Raw genomic sequence first — 20,522 nt, forward strand, 5'->3', positions numbered from 1 at the left:
GACAGTAATATAATGGGAAATTATATTCCATGTATATATAACATGTCAAAATACATTTTACTGTCATGTATAATTAAAAAGAATAAAATTTTAAAAATAAAATACATATATGAGCAGAAGGAACAGCTCTTAATTACAAGAGAATTCCAAATAAAAAAGATAAAAATCAATATTGAGATTAAAGTAATAACCACTGCTGACAAAATCTACCAATGGATACTATAATTGGCCTTAAAACTTTTAAGAAGTAACAGGATTATTTGCATAGTTTTGAAGTATCTCTTCCAAGGTATTCATTAACTAGAATTTGGAAAGCTAGTAACTTTGTAGTGGAAAAACCAAAAGATCACACCTTAACCAAAAAAATCAAGGTTAACCATATAAGACATATTGACAGAATGAATCTCTTGATATGATATACTGAAAACACAAGATAATTCCTATATTCTTACCCAAAATGCATTCTGATCATGAAAAAATATAAAATAATCTCAAACTGATTCACAGTCTACAAAATAACTGACCAATATTCTTCAAAAGGATCGAAGTCATGAAAGACAAGGAAAGATCAAAAAACTGTCACAGATTGGAAGAAACTGTGTAATGTAGGATCCTGAGACAGAAAAGGTACTTTAGTGAAAAAAAACTAGTGAAATTCCTATGAGGTCTGTATAGTATTGACAGTATTATATAAATGTTATTTTCTTTATTTTAACAATTAAACTTTGATTATATAACATTGCCATTATAGGAAACTGTGGGGGGGGGGGCATAAGAAAACTTTTGCCAAATTTTCTGTAAGTCTCAAATTAGTTCAAAATAAAGTTGTTTTTTTAATAATACAGTTTCCCTGATTAAAAAAATAGAAAGAGGAAAAGAGTTAAGGAGAAACAGAAGGAAAAAAGGAGGAAAAGCAGCCTATAAAAGTTGAGAGGCCTTATTTAACAGAGGCCATAGACGCAGCCTGTGTATACATCTATATGGAGACAGAAAGGGCTCTCTTTACTTCACCTTTACTCAACTTTCAGAGAGCTGGAAAGGTTTCACTATGTATAATAAATAGGCTACAGATGAAAGGATAAAGAAAATGTATACAATGGAATATGTATACACATATATACATAATGGAATATTATTCAGCATTGAAAGAAAATAAAATCATGGTATTTGCAGGTAAATGGATGGAGTTGAAGAATATAAAGCTAAGTGAAGTTAGCCAATCCCAAAAAACCAAATGCCAAATGTTTTCTCTGATTTAAGGATGTGGATTCATAATGTGGTTGGGAGGGGAGGGCATGGGAGGATTAGATGAATTCTAGATAGGGCTAAGGGGAGGGAGGGGAAAGGAGGGGGCGTAGGGGTAGGAAAGATAGTGGAATGAGATGGACATAATTACCCTAAGTACATGTATGAAGACATAAATGATGTAACTCTACTTTGTGTACAACCAGAGATATGAGAAATTGTGCTCTGTATGTGTAATATGAATTATAATGCGTTCTGTTGTTATATATATAACAAATTAAAATTTTAAAATTTAAATAAATAAATAGGCTACAATTGGACTGTCAAACACCATTGAGTGAACAAAGATCCACATTATGAATGTTCCAGAAAGATAAGAGAAGGAAAAGGCACACAAAATATATTCAACAAAAATAATTGCTTGAAAAGATACAGGTATACAGGTCCAAGAATCTCAAAGAACTCCCCCACTCCCCCATTCCAAAAAAAAAAAGTCCTCTTTGAGACACATATATAATTAAACTGTCAAAAATAACAAAACAAAAAAGGAATTCTGAAAACAGCAAGAGAAAAGTATCAAGTCACTTATGAGGGCATTCCCATTAATCTAACAGCAATTTTCTCAACAGAATAGGACAGTATATGATAAGTCCTGAAAGAAAAACTAGCCAACCAAGAATACCATAACCAGCAAAGCTATCTATCCCAAATGAGGAAGAAATAAAAGACTTTCTAAGACAAGCAAACACTGGGGGAATTCATCACTATCAGATGGACACCACAAGAAAAATACTTAAGGTCTAGCATGTGCAAGGCCCTGGGTTCAATGGAAGGAAGGAAGGAAGGAAGGAAGGAAGGAAGGAAGGAAGGAAGGGAGGGAGGGAGGGAGGAAGGGAGAGAAAAGGAAAGGAAAGGAGGGAGGAAGGGGAGAGAAATGCCCTACATTAGAAGCAAAACAATGATAATGACCATAATGAAAACACATCGTAGAACAAAACTCAGTAGTACACAAAACTAAGATACACAAAAGAGAACAAGAAGAAAATCAAACCCTATCAATAAAAATCCCACTAAACCACAAGATAAATGAGAAAAGCAGAATAAAAGAACAAAAGATATTGCTATGGTTTGGATCTAGGAATGTCCCCCTGAAAAGCTCATGTTTTAGGCAATGCAGTAATGTTCAGAGGTGAAAAGACTGAATTATGAGAGTTATAATCTCTTCATTGGAGTAATCCACTTGATGGATTAATAATTTGATAGCCAGGCAGTAACTTTAGGCAGGTGGAGCAAAGCTGGAGGAAGTAGGTTACTGGATGTTCCTTAGGGACTATATCTTGTCTTTGGCTCCTTGAGTTCTCACTCTCTTCTGCTTCGTGGCTATCATGAACTAAGTAGCTCTCCTCTGCCATTTCCTCCTGTCATATTTCTACAACTATGCTATAGATTTAATGGACCAAATAGAAGTTTGCAGAACATTTCATTCAACAGCTGCAAAATACATTCTTCTCACCGGCACATGGAACATTTGCCATTTTTTAAGGCACAAAACAAGTCTCAACGAATTCAAAAATATAACATAATAGCATGTATCTTCTCTGACCACAAAGGAATAAAGCTAGAAATCAAACAAGATTTATTCTCTTACCACATAGGAATAAAACCAGAAATCAAACAAGAAGGCTATGGTTAAAGCTGAGAAGTAGAGCACTTACCTAGGCACACACAAGGTCCTAGGTTTGATCCCTTGTAACATACACAAACACACACACACACACACACACACACACACACGAGAAACTTAAGAAATTGTAAAAATACATGAAAATTAAACAATATACTCTTAAATAGCTAGTGGGTCAAAGAAGAAAGAAATCAAAGCAAAATTATAAAATTTCTTAAATGAAAATGAAAACACATATACCAAAATCTATGGGAGATAATAAAAGCAGTATAAACAGGTGATTTGATAGGAATTCCAAACACATTCAAAATAAAAAGAAAAACACAAAGATTAAAAAAAAAACTGATGATAAAACCCAAGGAACTAGAAAAGCAAGAAAAATCTAATTCAAAATTAATAGATGGAAAGAAATAACAAAGAGTAGAAATAAGCAAAATAGAAACTAAAAAGATAAAGATCAACAAAATAAAGAGATGGTTTTTGAAAAGATAAACAAAAGCCAAAACTTTAACTAGACTAACAAAGAATAAAAGAGAAACAATTCAAATAAATAAAATCACAGATTAAAAAAAGGAGAATTATAACTGGTAACCACATATATACAAAGTATCATTAGGAACTATTACAAATAACTATATACCAATTAATTAGAAAACCTAAAATAAATGGATAAATTTCTGGACACACAAAACCCACTAAATCTGAACAATAAGGTCATAGAAAACATGAACAGGCCAGTAAGGAGTAACTAAATTAAATTAGAATAAAGTCTCCCCCAAAAAATATCATAGCCTAACTCTGCAGTTCTTGCCTGTAATCCCAGTGGCTCAGGAGGCTGAGGCAGGAGGATTTCGAGTTTAAAGCCAGCTTCAGCAAAAGCGAGGCACTAAGCAACTCAGTGAGACCCTGTCTCCAAGTAAAATACAAAATAAGGGTGGGGATGTGACCAGTACCAATAAATACATAAATAACATTAAAAAAAGCCCAGAACCAGAAGCTTCGCTGCTGAATTTTACCAAACTTATAAAGAAAAAATAACACCAATTCTTCTCAAACCATTCCAAAGCATTACAAGGAAGAAAACCTTCCTGAGACCACTCTATGAGCTCAGCATTACCTTAATACCAAGATCAGAAAAGAACATAATAACAACAACAACAACAAAAGAAAACTAGAAACAAATAGCCCAATGAACATAGATGTAATAATTCTCAAAATACTAGCAAATCAAACTGAACAGCTTTGAACTGAGTTCAAAGCCAGCTTTAGCAAAAGCAAGGCACTAAGCAACTCAGCACATCAAAAAGATTACATACCAAGTGGGATTTGTCCCAGGGATATAGTGATGGTTCTACATACATAAATCAATAAGCATAATATATCTCATCAAATCAATAAACATAATACAACACCATATAAAAAAGATGAAGATTTAAAAACCATACTCTTATCTCAATAGACACAGAAAAAGACAATAAATTCAACATTCCTTCATGATAAAAAAAAAACCTTAAAACATTAGGAGTAGAAGGAATGTACCTCAACACAATAAGAGATAGCCTATACCATACTGAATAGGGAAAAGCTGAAGTAATTTCCTCTAAGATAACAATCCAAGGATGCTCACTTTCACCATCAATTTAACACATTACTAGAAGTCAAATTATCCCTGTTGGCAGATGACATGATTTTATATATAGAAAAAAACTAACTATTTCACCACAAAGAAAAACTGATAAACTAATAAATAGATTCAGTATGGTTGCAGGATACAAAAATCAACATGTAAAAATAAGTAGCTTTTTTATACAAAAATAATGAAATTGCTGAGAAATACAAAGAAATACCATTCACAGTAGCTACAAAAAAAATCTAGGAATAAATTTAACCAAGGAAATGAATGATATCTACAATGAAAATTACAAAACACTGATGAAGGAAATTCAAGAGGGCATTAAAAAATGAAAAGATATCCTATATTGATATATCAGAAGAATTAATATTGTTAAAATGTCCATATTACAAAAAGTGATCTACAGATTCAATGCAATTCCTATAAAAACAGCAAAGACATTCATTGAGGAAATAGAAAAAAATCTTGCAGTTTGTGTGGAATCACTAAAAATCCCAAATAGCCAAAGCAATCCTGAGAAAAAAGAACAAAGTTGTAACCATTACCACGCCTAACATATTATAGCCTGCTCAGCAGTACACACCTATAATCCCAGTAGGTCAGGAGGATGAGGCAGGAGGATCCTGAGTTCAAAGCCAGCTTTAGCAAAAGCAAGGCACTAAGCAACTCAGTGAGACCCTGTCTCTAAATAAAATACAAAATAGGGTTAGAGATGTGGCTCAATGGTCAAGTGCACCTGTGTTCAATCCCTAGTACCCGCACCAAGAAAAAAAAAAAAAAACATCCTACAAAGCCATGGTAACTAAGACAATATAATACTGGCATAAAAACAGACTTAAGAGAGCAACAGAACAGAATAGAGAACACTGAAATATATCCATGTAATTACAACCAAATAATTTTCAACAAAATAAGCAAGAATATATGCTGGAGAAAGGAAGTCTCATCAATAAATGGTGCTGAGGAAACTAGATATCCATATGCTTCCAAAAGAAACTAGATCACTATCTCTCACCATACCAAAAAAAAATCAACTCAAAATGATCAAAGATTTAAATGTATGACTCAAAACTATGAAACTATTAAGTGAATACAGAGAAGAAACACTTTAGGACATTGGTCTTAGCAAAGATGTTTTTGGACATCACCACAATAGTATAGGAAGTAAAGATAAAAATTGACAAATGGGATTGAATCAAAGCAAAAACATCTGTATAGCTAAGGACACAATCAACAGAATAAAGACAGTAAACAGACAACCTACAGAATGGGAGAAAATATTTTAAAACTATTCTTCTAACAAGGGATTAACTTCCAGAATTTGCAAACTCAAACAGAAAAAAAAAAGTCCAACTAAAAAACCAGCAAATAGCCTGAATAAACATTTTTCAAAAAGTGATATTCAAATAGCCAACAAGTATATGAAATAATGTTCAAAATAACTAATCATCAAGAAAACATAAATCAAAGCCACATTGAAACATCTCACCCCAGTTGGGATGGCTATTATAAAAAAGACAAAAAATAATAAGTGCTAGTAAGGATACAGATAAAGGAAAACTCACACACTGTTTTGAGGAGTGTAAATTAGTGTACCTACTATGGAAAACAGTTTCAAGTTTCCTCAAAAATTTAGAAACAGAACTTCTATATGATCCAGCAATTCCACTACTGTAATTGCAATCAGTATGTCAAAAAGACATTTGCACCACCATGCTTACTACAGCATTTTTCACAATAAGCAAGATATGGAATAAACCTAAGTTTCCATCCACAGAAGAATGAATAAAGAAAATGGATACACACACAATGGACTATTATTCAGTCACAAAAAGAATGAAATTCTATCATTTTCAGCAACAGGGATAGATCTTAAGTTAAAAAAATGCAATCAGAGAAAAACAAATAATGCATGTTCTTATGTACAGGTTGTGATAGTTAATTTTGGTTGTCAACTTGAGAAGATTAAGACATGCCTAGAGAACTAGTAAAGCATATTTCTGGGTGTGTTCATGAGGTGTTTCCAGAAAAGATTGGTGTATGTGTCAGTGAACGCAGTGGGGAAGACCTGCCCCACATGTAGGCAGCACCATCAAATAAGCTAAGGGCTAGGGATATAGCTCAGTTGGTAGAGTCCTTGCCTCACATGTACAAATCCCTAGGTTCAATACCCAGTACCACTAAATAAATAAATAAATACTAGCTGAGGGCTCAGATGAAACAAAAGAGCAGAAGAAGGGGAAACCAGCTCTTGTTCAAACTTTCCGTTTTAGAGTGTGTGTGTTTCTCTGATGCTGTCACCCACAGACATCAGAGTCCAGGCCCCTCAGCCTTTCAATACAGACTTGCACCAATGGTTCTCCATGGGGTTTGGGGGTCTTTGGCCTTAGACAGGGTCTATATCATTGGCCCCTCTCTTGTTCTAAAGCTTCCAGTTTCTTGGACTGATAAATTACTGATTTCTCTGGCTATCCACTTACTTTTCATCCTCTGATAATGTAAGCCAATCTAATAAAGTCCCTCTTATATATTATATTTGCATTAGACAGTGCTGATTATTGGATATGGAAAATGACAAACCCCAAAATAGTGTGGCCTGAGGAGAGGGGATGAAGGAGAAGGTAATATATTGATCCTTTCCCAATACATTCTTTCCCAGTGACAAGACAGGCTCCAGGAAGGAGGTATCCATCAAGTCTGGAATGACAGTCTCTGAGAAGAGGCCAAAGCATTAATCCTTCCCCAAAAAAATCCTTTTCCAGATTCTAACTGCTGACCCCAGACCCTCCATCTGGCCCAGTAAAGACAAATCCCAGATATTGACCACTGACCCCAGACCCCCAGTAAGAACAGATCTCAAATTCCTGAGTGCCCAAACTGACACACTCATTAATTAAAGTCACCTTTCAGTGTAACCTGCATAAGCATAAGCTCCCCCTTTGGTCAGTGGCTCATTTTCCACCAGGAAAGTGGGTCCATCAGAGGCATGACTTATTCCTGAATAAAGGCTTTTGCTGATATGATAAAGTTTGCATCCGGCCCAGTCCTTTTGTGCTAACATTTACTAAAACTAGAATGCTTGCCAATTTAGCACTAAAGTCATGACACGTCTATAAAATACCCAAATGTTAGTCAAACTACATGGATAATAGGAGACCCAGAGGTATGTTTCTTTGCAAAGTCCTTACTTGAAAAGTTTTTTTCGTGATGATTTGCAGGGCTGAAATATGTAAGAACAGCATAGTAATTGGTGGCATAGAATTTAACTATAAATTAATAAGTTAATATTAGCTTTAGCACATGCTGGAGCCAGTACATACCATTCATAGTTCACAAGAGCCAACTGTCCAAAAATAATGCAAGCTAATTAATAACATTATAAAAAACACATTAAAAACAAAACAAAGTATGTAGCTCCGTGGACAAAAAAACAAAAGGAATGATGTACTACTGATTCATGCTATAATATGGATGAACCTTGAAAATATGCTAGTAGAAAAAAGCCAGTCCCCAAAATCTACATATTATACAATTACACTGACATGAAATTTCTAGAAAAGGCAAATCCACAGAGACAGAAAGTAGATTAGATTAGTGGTTGCCTAGGACTGGAGGGGTAGGGGAAATAGGGAATGACTGCTAATGGATATGGAGTTTCTTTGGGAGATAACAAAAATGTTCTAAAATTTACTGTGATGATGGCTGCACAACTCTGCAAATTTACTTAAAAGCATTACATTGTACACATTAAACAGGTGAATTATATAATCATGAATTATATTTTAATAAATCTCAAAAAAAAATCCATAGGGGCTGGAGGTATATCTCAGATGGTAAAGTGCTTGTCTTATATGCATAAAGCCCTGGGTTCAATCCCCAGCACCACCAAAAAAAAAAAAAATCCAAAAGACACTCTTTCTCTGTTGTCCCACATATAGGTTCCTGGGTCCCAGTTCAGTGGGGAACCACATTAGAAAAACAAGACTCACCAGCTCCTCTGGAGACCTGATTAAAAGAGAATTTTTGAGACCTGCTGCAATTTCTGAGGACCCACCAAACTAGAGGCCACCAAAAGGAGTCATTTAGGCTATGTCTGTTCCACAGGTATGTTTAATTCTGATCAGCCATTTGAAAATCATGAGATATCACAGTTTTTTTTAATACACATTCCCAATGTTTCATGCCATTACAAGATGACAGCCCAACCTGGTGCCCATGATCAGCTTCAGGCTGCAATGGCAGCAGACACAAGCTCCCCATAGCTCCCTGTCACCTTCCTTCCACTGAGTCTGAGAGCCCATTACCTTTATGGAAAAAAAAATTGTATCCTCCATCCAAAACAGAAAACAAAGACTGAGAAGCTTGAGAGTTTCAGGGAAAATGGGTGCCATCAGAGAGCTCTATGGGAGTGAACATCTTCTTGTTTCACAAACTAAGTAAGTCTCTGTCCAAAGAACCAGTTTTTCCCTATATGTACCAGCCTCTCTTCCATGTGGCCTGCCTGGCCCCAGTAAGTATGGAAGGCTACATATAGTTCCTGTGTTAAATTCTAAGTTCCAGGAAGGCAAGACCACATCTATTGTCTGGCTCAGAGTTAAACTCTGCAGCTAACACAAATCTGGCATAAAATAAAGCAACTTGTAACATGCAATGTGAGGAGGAGGGGGACAAACACAGCCAAAGCCCATGTTCTTGGGTCATTCAAGCTTGCAGAAGCCACTTAAAGCCAAAAAATAAGTGATCCCAGCAATTCTTCCCCCTCACCCCACCCTCTTTTTACATACAGCCTATTATCCCAATCATGCTGAATTCAAGGGAAAGATTAGCCCTATGAGGCTGCCACAAGGTGGGAAGAGAAAAGGTCTTGGTGAGTTATGTGGGTTTTCTAAGCCTGAAACTACCAGGCCCACACCACCCCTCCAGCACAGTGCTGCCACTTACGCTTTATGAGGTATCCTGGGGAGTGGGCAGCGACAACGTGCAGGACAGTGCAGCCATCCTCATCCTTCTGGTTAATGCGGCCTTTCCATTCAGGCTTATGGTCCATTAACCACCTGAAAAGCTGGTTTTCCCCTAGAGGGAATTAAAATTGGTTATAGATGTTATTTTTTACATACATAAAATCAGCAAAGCAAATCAATGTGTGCCACACTAAGGTAATAAATGGTAAATCCAACATTTCCACTCACCAGAAACAGGTGTGGGGAGACACAGGAATGTGTAAATGGAAAACATGAATTACAGAAAGTTACTCATTTTAAGCTCAGGTCAGATTCCCTAAAAGCCTGAAACAGGGATTTTTATACATGTGATTTATTGGGGGAAAGTCAGAGATTTTTTTTCTCTATTATTTTCTTTTTTTATTATTATTAGTTGTTCAAAACATTACAAAGTTCTTGACATATCATATTTCATACATTTGATTCAAGCGGATTATGAACTCCCATTTTTACCCTATATACATATTACAGATTCACATCGGTTACACATCCACTTTTTTACCTACTGCCGTACTAGTATATGTTGTATTCTGCTGCCTTTCCTATCCTCTACTATCCCCCCTCCCCTCCCCTTCCCTCCCCTCCCCTCCCATCTTCTCTCCCTACCCCATCTACTGAATTCATTTCTCTTGTTTTTTTCCCCCTTTCCCCTCACTTCCTCTTATATGTAATTTTGTATAACAATGAGGGTCTCCTTCCTTTACCATGCAATTTCCCTTCTCTCTCTCTTTCCCTCCCCCATCTCGTCCCTGTTTAGTGGTGATCTTCTCATGCTCTTCCTCTCTATTCTGTTCTTAGTTGCTCTCCTTATATCAAAGATGACATTTGGCATTTGTTTTTTAGGGATTGGCTAGCTTCACTTAGCATAATCTGCTCTAGTGCCATCCATTTCCCTGCAAATTCCATGATTTTGTCATTTTTTAGTGCAGAGTAATACTCCATTGTCTATAAATGCCACATTTTTTAATCCATTCATCTATTGAAGGGCATCTAGGTTGGTTCCACAGTCTAGCTATTGTGAATTGTGCTGCTATGAACATTGCTGTAGCAGTGTCCCTATAGTACGCTCTTTTAAGGTCTTTAGGGAATAGTCCAAGAAGGGGGATGGCTGAGTCAAATGGTGATTCCATTCCCAGCTTTCCAAGGAATCTCCATACTGCTTTCCAAATTGGCTGCACCAATTTGCAGTCCCACCAGCAATGTACAAGTGTACCCTTTTCCCCACATCCTCGCCAGCACTTGTTGTTGTTTGACTTCATAATGGCTGCCAATTTTACTGGAGTGAGATGGTATCTTAGGGTGGTTTTGATTTGTATTTCTCTGACTGCTAGAGATGGTGAGCATTTTTTCATGTACTTGTTAATTGATTGTATGTCCTCTTCTGAGAAGTGTCTGTTCAGGTCCTTGGCCCATTTGTTGATTGGGTTATTTGTTATCTTATTGTCTAATTTTTTGAGTTCTTTGTATACTCTGGATATTAGGGCTCTATCTGAAGTGTGAGGAGTAAAAATTTGTTCCCAGGATGTAGGCTCCCTATTTACCTCTCTTGTTGTTTCTCTTGCTGAGAAAAAACTTTTTAGTTTAAGTAAGTCCCATTTGTTGATTCTTGTTATTAACTCTTGTGCTATGGGTGTCCTATTAAGAAATTTGGAGCCCGACCCCACAATATGTAGATCGGAGCCAACTTTTTCTTCTATCAGACGCAGAGTCTCTGATTTGATATCAAGCTCCTTGATCCATTTTGAGTTCACTTTTGTGCATGGCAAGAGAAGGGGATTTAGTTTCATTTTGTTGCATATGGATTTCCAGTTTTCCCAGCACCATTTGTTGAAGATGCTATCCTTCCTCCATTGCATGCTTTTAGCCCCTTTATCAAATATAAGATAGTTGTAACTTTGTGGATTAGTCTCTGTATCCTCTATTCTGTACCACTGGTCCACCCGCCTGTTTTGGTACCAGTACCATGCTGTTTTTGTTACTATTGCTCTGTAGTATAGTTTGAAATCTGGTATCGCTATACCACCTGATTCACACTTCCTGCTTAGAGTTAGTTGCTTTTGCTATTCTGGGTCTTTTATTTTTCCATATGAATTTCATGATTGCTTTATCTATTTCTACAAGAAATGTCGTTGGGATTTTGATTGGCATTGCATTGAACCTATAGAGAACTTTTGGTAATATCGCCATTTTGTCAGAGATTTTTATACACGTGATTTATCAAGGGAAAGACAGAGATCTCAGGAGAAAGACAGTAGGACAGGGTTAGGGAAGGAGCTAAGCAAGGAAATAGCCTTGGCTGCAGTTGGCTCCAGCCTGATCTCTCCAGCAGTTCTAGGGCATGAATTGTACTACAGCTCTGACCTACCCTCAAGGCCTGGGCTGACCTTTGTATTCCCTACTCAATCAGTCAAAAAGGAACAGAATGTCCCCAAGAAAGAAGGCAAGGTTGAGGGAGAACCTCCCTGGGAAGGGATGCCTAGGAGTAAAAAGCTCCTGGCCAAAGAAGCAACTGTGAGTTGTTATATGCCAACAAAGACAGCAGGTGGGGACAGGCATTGTTGTAAAGAGAATATGGAAAGGGCACCACTAGTCCATTTCAGTTATCAAGTTAGGATCTCTGATTAGATTGCCCTACTCCATCATTATCAACAGGAAATAGATTTTAAGTGTTTTCCTAGATTCCTTCCTTGTAGCTCCTGAGATCTAGGAAAGCCACATACCTCTGTCAACTCTGTGGATACCATTTGCACCATGTTAGAGTTGTCTTCTAAGAAACCAATCAGGATAAACTTAAAGACTTCATTTTACCAATTCTGCCTATAACAGCAGGAGCTTACTTAAAGAGTAGACTAGTGGAGAGAAATGACATTATAACTAGGATAATTAACCAGGGAAACACTTTTCTGCATTCCAGTTACCTAATTTGAAACTGAGAAGATTGGATTCAACTGCCTTTTTTTTTTTTTTTTTTGTACTGGGGATTGAACCCAGGGGTACTTATGAAATAGATATGGCAAGACAAAAATCTGTCAAAAACAAAGATGGGGTCTAAGGCCTCAAACTTCTGGCCATCCCAACCACTCCAATTCCTGTGGAGGCAAGTAGATGGGAACTTGTTTTCTTGACACCTTTTGGCTCTAAAATGGTTTGGGCAAATGTTCAACATTGATGCCCGGTATGTCTGGCAAAGAAAAACATGCTTCTGTCTAAAGTGTGAGTGAGTGTATGTGTCAATGATAGAATAAAAATATTTTTAAATTTAAATCTTATAACCAGATGGTGAAGCTTACAAAATTTTTTTTTACAAAAATAGCAGTCTTCTAAAAGAACAGAACCCAACTGTATCAATAATAACCATGTTTCCCTTAGGATCTCACAGCTGAAGTTCCACAACACAGCAGCAGGCCCTCTGGGCTACAGAGAAAATAAATGTGGAGGGGAGAGGACCATCAAAACTGCCTTTGCCAGCAGGGAAAATCACAGCTCTCCCCAGAGTGCTGCCCAGAAGCATCTGTCTGTTCCAAGTCCTTTCCTTAGGTCCCAGGGATTCACCCTGTTGCCAGATCTGTCCAGGATTACAGAATCCTTTCAATTTAAATCTCTTATAGCTACTAGGTCCCAGGAGAAATGAAAATGACACCATTGTGCTGCTCCTTTAATTCATTTGAAATTTTAAATCATTTGGATAGTCTCCATTCAACTGGTTAAATTCTGATTTTATTTTGAGCTCAGCAGAGACCAAGGTCTAAGAGCTGGAGGGCAGCTTGGAGGGTGTAACTAGGAGAACACTCACTTGCTTGGATACAGAGTCGCATGAGCGCATGAAGAGGATATGGTCCTATCGTCTCAATACTTGCACCAATGGAGATGAGCCACTGGACTAACTTGGGCACCTGTTCCATTTTCTCATAAAGTCCAATGAAGACATATTTCTGGAAAACATTCAGACACACACACAGAGGAATAATCATAAGAATTATGGAAATTAAATACAACTATATTGTTATGGTTTGGATTTGGAATGTCCAACAAAGGCTCATGTGCCAAAAAGCTTGGTCCCCAGATGGTGGCACTACAAAGATGTGGTGGAAACTTCAGGAGGTAGAGCCTAGTTGAAGAAGCAGATCATAAGGGGTATGCCTTTGAAGGACATATTAGGACTGGGGCCCCGTCCCCTTTCTCTCTGCTTTTCAGCCACCATGAGGAGGTAAGAACATGCTCCCCACCATGATGTTCTACCTTACCACAGGTCCTAAAGCAGTACTGCCAGCTGACCATGGACTGAAACCATGAGCCAAAATAAATCTTTCCTCCTTTTAAATTGTTAATCTCAGGTATTTTGTCACAGCAACATAAAGCTAACACAAAAATATGTAATTTAAAATTCCTTTGCCCATAAAGTTTGGAATTAATAAAACCTGGATTTGCTGTAGTCCAAGTTTAAGATTATTATAAATAACAAATTTGTGGTGAGGCAGCTGAAAGGGAAGTCCCAAATACAAGGCTGAAGTGGCCTGATTTGAAACCATAAGTTTCAAGAAGTCACCTTACCTCAAAGAGACTTTTCAGTGACAACTCAGGGACATGAATATTTTCTGGTAGTCGGTCTTTTTTTGCTGACAACAGAAGAAATGACTGATAGGAGGGAGGAAAAAAGAAAAGGTTGGAGTAATAATGTTCTTCACATAGGTTATCAGAGCATAAAGATTATTTTAAGCCTTAAACAAACAAACAAAAAACATGCTCTAGCTCTGTCCTTTTTTTGCTGTTGCTAAGCTACCTACCAAGTTTTTAAGCCTAAGTATTAAGAATCAATGTCTTCCTGTTTTTTCTGAAGACTAAGTTCTCTCCATACTTCCTCAATGCCTGCTGAGGACAGGAGCAGCCCATGTCACACAGCACTGCACACAGACAGTATAGTGACAGCAGGGTAAAAAAGTAATTCCCTGCCAAGTTCTTAAAGTATGACCAGAAGACTTGAATCCTTCAGAAATATTACATCCTGATCAATTCTTTAACATACCAGTGTTGCATAAGCCCCAAGTACTTGGGGCCCATTAGACCCTATTGTGTGGTATGGTAGAACCAACTAGTGAGCTGATTGTGCACATCTCTTCCTATCTTGGCTGTGATGAGAGTATTTACACTGTGGAAACTGGCAAATACTACAAATCAGGTTTCTCTCTCTCTTTCTCTCTCTCTCTCTCCCTCCCCCCCCCCGCCCACCCACGCCAGAAGGTCAGTTGTTCAACCATGACCTTATGTAAAATCATGAAACCTAACTTCAGAGAATTTAAGCAAATTTTCCAAGGTCAGGCATACTCTGAAACGCCCCTAATGAGATCATCCAGGTATGCCAACAGGATAAATAACTCCAGGCTCTGGTATGACTCACTCTCAATTCCAACCTCCCTCATATATACCCTTGTGAAAAGACTTAGGACTTCAGAAATTGATACTATGGCCTCATCTTTCTCCTAACTTCTTTCAGTTTGGTGTCACTTAAATAAGCACGTGCCCACACTCAACCCAAGATGATACATCTTGGCCTTTGACAGTCCTGATTGCTGGTCTGGCTTTTACGAGATGCCTGTTTCCAGTAATTGAGAATTACCAGGCCCCACTGCAGCCAAAATGTCAGAACTGTGCTCTGGTTTGAACATGAGGTATCCTCCAAAAGCTCATGTGTGAGATGATGCAGGCCTATTTGGAGGTAAAATGATCAGATTATAAGAGATGCAAACTAATTGGTGGGTTAATCTATTTGATGGATTAATAATTTGAATGAACTACTGTAATGCGTGGTAACTCTAGGCAAGTAGGGTGTAGAAAGAATGTCACTGGGAGCATAACTTTGGGGTTTTGTTCCCCCATCCCCTGGCACCTTGTCCTCCCTCTCTGCTTCCTGGCTGCCATGAGCTGAGCAGCTTTCTTACACCATACCTTTCTACAGTGATGTCTGCCTCATCTTGGACCCAGAGCAATGGAGCCAGTCAACCATGAACTGAACCTCTGAAACTGTGAACCCAAACTAAACTTTTCTTCTTCTAAGTTGTTCTTGCTGGGTATTTTGGTTACAGTGACAAAATACTGACTAACACAACCTACTACTTGGGCTGTATTCCTGATGTTTATTGTTTGCATGGAATGATAATCTATTAGAAGCTGCCTGGATCCCATTCTTTCACATCCACCTAGGCCATGGAATTTTATTCATGTCCACCTCACACTGGGAAGAGAGAACCCAGCTCCTTCCTAAGTCTGTATAAATTAGAATTTCTGCTAATGAAGACTAAGACCTCCTAGAGATTTACCTTAGTAGTAGAATCACAGAATTTCAGAACTTTCTAAAAATAAAGCTGGAAAGATCCTTATTGATAGATCTGAGTCCACCCTTTTTATCCAAAGAGAAAAGATCCAAAATGTCATAACAGGGTCCTGGATTTCTGATTTCTTGATCTCCAAGAGTTTAGTCTGCTTTCCTGATCCTTGCTGCCTGCCCTCCTAAGAACTTTTAATACGGAAGTAAGCTTCAAGAGACCATGGCTAAACTTAATGGAGTTTCCCATGAACCCATGAAACTATATGTACAATTATCTGTGAATGCAAAGAGAGTCCCATAGTTTTCATTAGATTTCTACTGGAATTCATGACCTTGCCAAAAATTGAATTTATCTATTCTAAAGTCATCTAACTTGCCTAGATCTAGAGTCCTTAACAGTTTTCCCTTGATTCTGGTAAACTTTCTGGAATGCCCAACTTTAGAAAACCTAACAGCCCCTTCCTAATCAATATCCCAGCCTTGGCCACCTTATTCTCATGAGCACTTACAACCCATCATCAAGGAAAACTACTGTTCGCTGGGCACTTAGCATATATCAGGTATCACAGAACTTCCTAGCTCAGTGCCTAGCACATCAGAAGACTTCAATAAGTATTAGCTAATGTTATTATTAGATACTCTAGTCCATTATTTCTTAATTCTAAAAAAAAAAAAAAAAAACTTTAAAGAAAAAGTCTGTATGTTGCAACTTACAAATTAGGAAATGAGGCTCAAAGGGGAAGTAATCAAACCAAAGCAGCAAGTGGAGGATTAGGATTCACGGATACCTACACCCTCATTTAGCAGCTATTCCCTGGTTTTTGCAGACACTTAAAATTATTCAGAAACCCTCTGATCAGCACACAGGTCCTCTGGGGCCCAGAATAGCTGAAGCACAACAAGGAATTATGAAAATGAATGTACAATGTTCACTGTCTTCATCTCACATTACCATTAGCATTCAAACTTTACATCTCTTTGATAACACTGAAGACACAGATCAAGAGGCCAGATTGCCACAGACTAAGTATTTTTACTGTCTTAAAAAAAAGAGAGAGAAATTGGTTAAGATTTCTCAATAACTTTCTATCTTTAACACTATTTCAATTAAAAAGCTACTGACATCAAGATAAACAAATAATACTTCACAATCCCTCAGTGTGAAAAGAAAGAAATAATTTCATCAAAAACATACTTTCCAAGGCTGGAGTGGTGGCTCAGCAGTAGACCGCTTGCCTAGCATGTGCAAGGCCCTGGGTTCAATCCTCAGTACCACATAAAAATAAATAAATAAATAAAAGGTATTGTGTCCAACAACAACTAAAAAATAAATATAAAAAAGTATACTTTCCCCATAAGAGAGCCAGTTCCTTTTACTTACATGCCATAATCCTTTCTTTGCCAACTTTTCTATTACAGATTGCCACACTTCTGTTGAAAATCCAGTAGTGAAAATATGATCAAAGCAGGGCAAAAAGCTCTGCAAAACAATGGAGTCACCTGAAAAAAAATTCCATAGTTTAGAAATGTTAATGTAGACCACACACAGACAAATGGTAATTAAAAATCTTAAAAAGAAAGGCATTTCAAAGTATAAAGTCCTTTATAATTGACTGAAGTGGCAATCATTTTACATTTACCCATAAAATTAATCTCCAAAGAGTCAGGAGGCATAATGTGGGCTAACATCTACTTAGCCTTTCTATTTGCAGGGCCCAGTGATAAATGCTTATATTTAATCTCTCAAACAAACCACTAAGGCAGTGTCTATTTTCTGCACTTACAGAGGAGGAAATGGAAGCTCAAGGGAAGTTACAAAAGTCAATTCCCTTAAGAAAAATGTGACAAATATTATTGTTATCTAACAGATTGAACCTATGATCACTGAAGACAGGTTTCATGGCATATAGTTTAGCTGGTCATGACAAAAACTAAGACTGAAGCTGAGATCTACCAATTCTTCTAGTCAATACACCTTCTTCTAACCTAGTGTCCCATCATCCTAAAGCATTTCATGATCCTCTGCATCACCCCTCTCAAACTCTAGGATGGGAATGACCAAAGGGACAGGCCAAGTGCCAGAATAACATGGCACCTCTTCTGGGGTTATTAAATTCAAGGCATAAATAAACAATTAAACAAACAAACACTGTATGAAAGATTATAAAATTTCCATAAATATATTTCTCAAAATTTCGAAATTTGGACCATACCCTCTAAAATGAAGTACTTTGGTAAAAAAGTATCAGATGTATTTATTGCCCTAAGAAATCCTGTTAACTGCCCCTTCAGGATGGGCAGAACGGAAATCACTCAGGTTATCTTAAGGTACAGTCACCAAAAAGCAGTTGTTTGAATTCCCATAACTGTTGCCTGGCTTCTGACAGGACAACGGCTTTTAAAAGATAAAGAAAAGACAGTGGGGAAGTTCAGAGAATGGGCCAAGCCACTAGATTAGGTGGGAAAAGAGGCCATTTTGCATAAATAAGAATAAAATTATGGCATTTGCTGGTAAATAAACAGAAATGGAGAACATCATGCTAAGTGAAATAAGTCAGACTTAGAAGTCAAGGGTCGAATGCTTTCTCCTATGCAGAAGTTAAAGAAGAAAAAATAAAAGGGGATGAATCCCATGAAGATGGAAGGGGGATTAGTGGAGTAAAGGAAGGAGATTGGGGGTGGGGACAAGGGGAGGAACTATGGAACGAAACTGACCAAACTATGCCATGTACACATATGAATATACCACAGTGAATTCCACCTTTATGTATATCAATAAAGCACCAATTAAAAAAACAATAAAGAAATAGAAGAAAGACCAGTAGAGTAGAGGATGGGGAATAAGGGACAGAGGAAGGGAGGGAAAGTGGAAGTACTGGGGATTGAAATGGAACAAATTATATTTCATGCATGTATGAATTTGTCAAAAATGAACCCACTATTATGTTTAACTATAATTCACTAATAAAACATTATTTTTTTTAACAGAAAGAGGCCAGCTTTGGCCACTGTGAGCAAAGCGGGTACTGGAGAGCTGTGGCTCACCCACACGTGTCTGGAGACCTTGCATTTCTCTGTCTGAGGACCATGGCTGTGCCTGCCTCTAAGCCTTCCCACTGCAACCGTGCTAACCTCTCTGAGCCAACCGAGTCAAAATTCACAGGGTTCCACAAACAGATCATATAATTTGCTTTCCCATAATAACAATGGGAACAGTTGAATTGATAACAGTTGACTCAACTATTAGTGATTTCCCACTTCTGAAAGCCAAAGACCATTTCTCAGTAACTCTAATACGTACTTTTTTTCACATTCTATACTATGAAATAGGGACATGTCTACAACTGATGTTTCTCACTGGCAAACCATAAATTAATGACACATCTTAAATCAGTGCAATTTAAATTTGATCAAATACAATACTTCAAAACAAAGACCTGGATATTGGCAGGACTTGATAGTACACCATCTCATTGTGCTTACAGGCTTCTGGTTTTGCGTAAACTACACACTGACCAAGGCATCTCACAGGCCAGGTCATCAGAGTGGTGATCTAATGCAGAGATTCAGAAGGTTCCCCTAGGAGTCCCTCCTAGATTGAGTGGGTGGGTCCTCTGCTGAAACCACTACTGTACCAGGCAGGGAGCTTTTCCAGGACCATCCATCAAGCCTTCCAGGTTATTTTCATAGCAAATAAGAGTATTTTCTTAACAGATTTGAGAAATACATGCAAAAATCACATAAGACAAATGATATATAACGGAAGCTTTGTTGGCTCATGTCTCTAAAAACAAGGAAATCATACACACACACACAGAGAGAGAGAGAGAGAGAGAGAGAGAGAGAGAGAGAGAGAGAGAGAATCACTATAAATAGCAACACAGAAAACTTATAGGGTCTGAAAAAAAATTCAAAAGCCTGAAGTCATTTGTATATTAGTACTTCTTTGTTTTTACATAAGCATGAGCCAGCAAAGCTTCCAAAATGCTTTCTAATGTGCAAACCAGTTTCATTCAAATTACATACTTCGACCATGAAGAAACAACATGGAATTATCTCACCACAAGGCTCTCAAATAAAATAATGATGATCTTTTTTGGGGGGGTAGATGGACACAATACAATGCCTTTATTTTTATGTGGTGCTGAGAATCGAACCCGGGTCCTGCCTGTGCTAAGTGAGCGCTCTACCTCTGAGCCACAATCCCAACCCCAGCAGTGATTTTTTTTTTTAAGTTAATTCCCCCAGTGTGACTTACTGCTCATGGTGGTGAAGACACCAACAAGGAAATCAGCAATCTGTGCTTGATCTTGGCCACTTTGCAGAAGTCGAAGACCCTCGAAAAACATGCGGGCTGCTTCATAAGGCTGGAGCAATCGCAGCAAGGAATAACCAGCTCGGTAGTACCCCTGGAGCAGGAAAAAAGAGCAAAATTATAATGTCCCCATCTCCTCTAACCTGCTGCTGAAAGGAAAGGCAAGACTGGTGATACGGGAGAATCAACTCAGAACCCTCATTTCCAGGCAGACACAGGTTTCTAACAAGCACAGGTTACAGGGTTTCCACATTATATTCTGTGCCACATTCTTTCTATCATGTTGTAACTGCCAAACGAATACATAATCACAGTTCGACTCT

At 37.7% G+C, this 20,522-nt stretch overlaps 1 protein-coding gene across 1 annotated transcript in view; it reads right to left on the reverse strand.

Moving 5' to 3' along the window:
- Nucleotides 1–20,522, reverse strand: part of Trank1 (tetratricopeptide repeat and ankyrin repeat containing 1) — a 79,065-nt gene that overhangs the window by 51,247 nt on the left and 7,296 nt on the right. The window contains exons 3-7 of the mRNA XM_026406703.2: nucleotides 20,143–20,293; nucleotides 17,266–17,384; nucleotides 14,114–14,197; nucleotides 13,356–13,494; nucleotides 9,504–9,635 (exon numbers count right to left, since the gene is read on the reverse strand). Coding sequence (XP_026262488.2) covers nucleotides 9,504–9,635; nucleotides 13,356–13,494; nucleotides 14,114–14,197; nucleotides 17,266–17,384; nucleotides 20,143–20,293 — 625 coding nt within the window. The remainder of the gene's footprint in view (nucleotides 1–9,503; nucleotides 9,636–13,355; nucleotides 13,495–14,113; nucleotides 14,198–17,265; nucleotides 17,385–20,142; nucleotides 20,294–20,522) is intronic.

The sequence above is a fragment of the Urocitellus parryii genome, chromosome 3 (assembly GCF_045843805.1).
Source record: "Urocitellus parryii isolate mUroPar1 chromosome 3, mUroPar1.hap1, whole genome shotgun sequence".
In the NCBI taxonomy this organism is placed as follows: domain Eukaryota; kingdom Metazoa; phylum Chordata; class Mammalia; order Rodentia; family Sciuridae; genus Urocitellus; species Urocitellus parryii.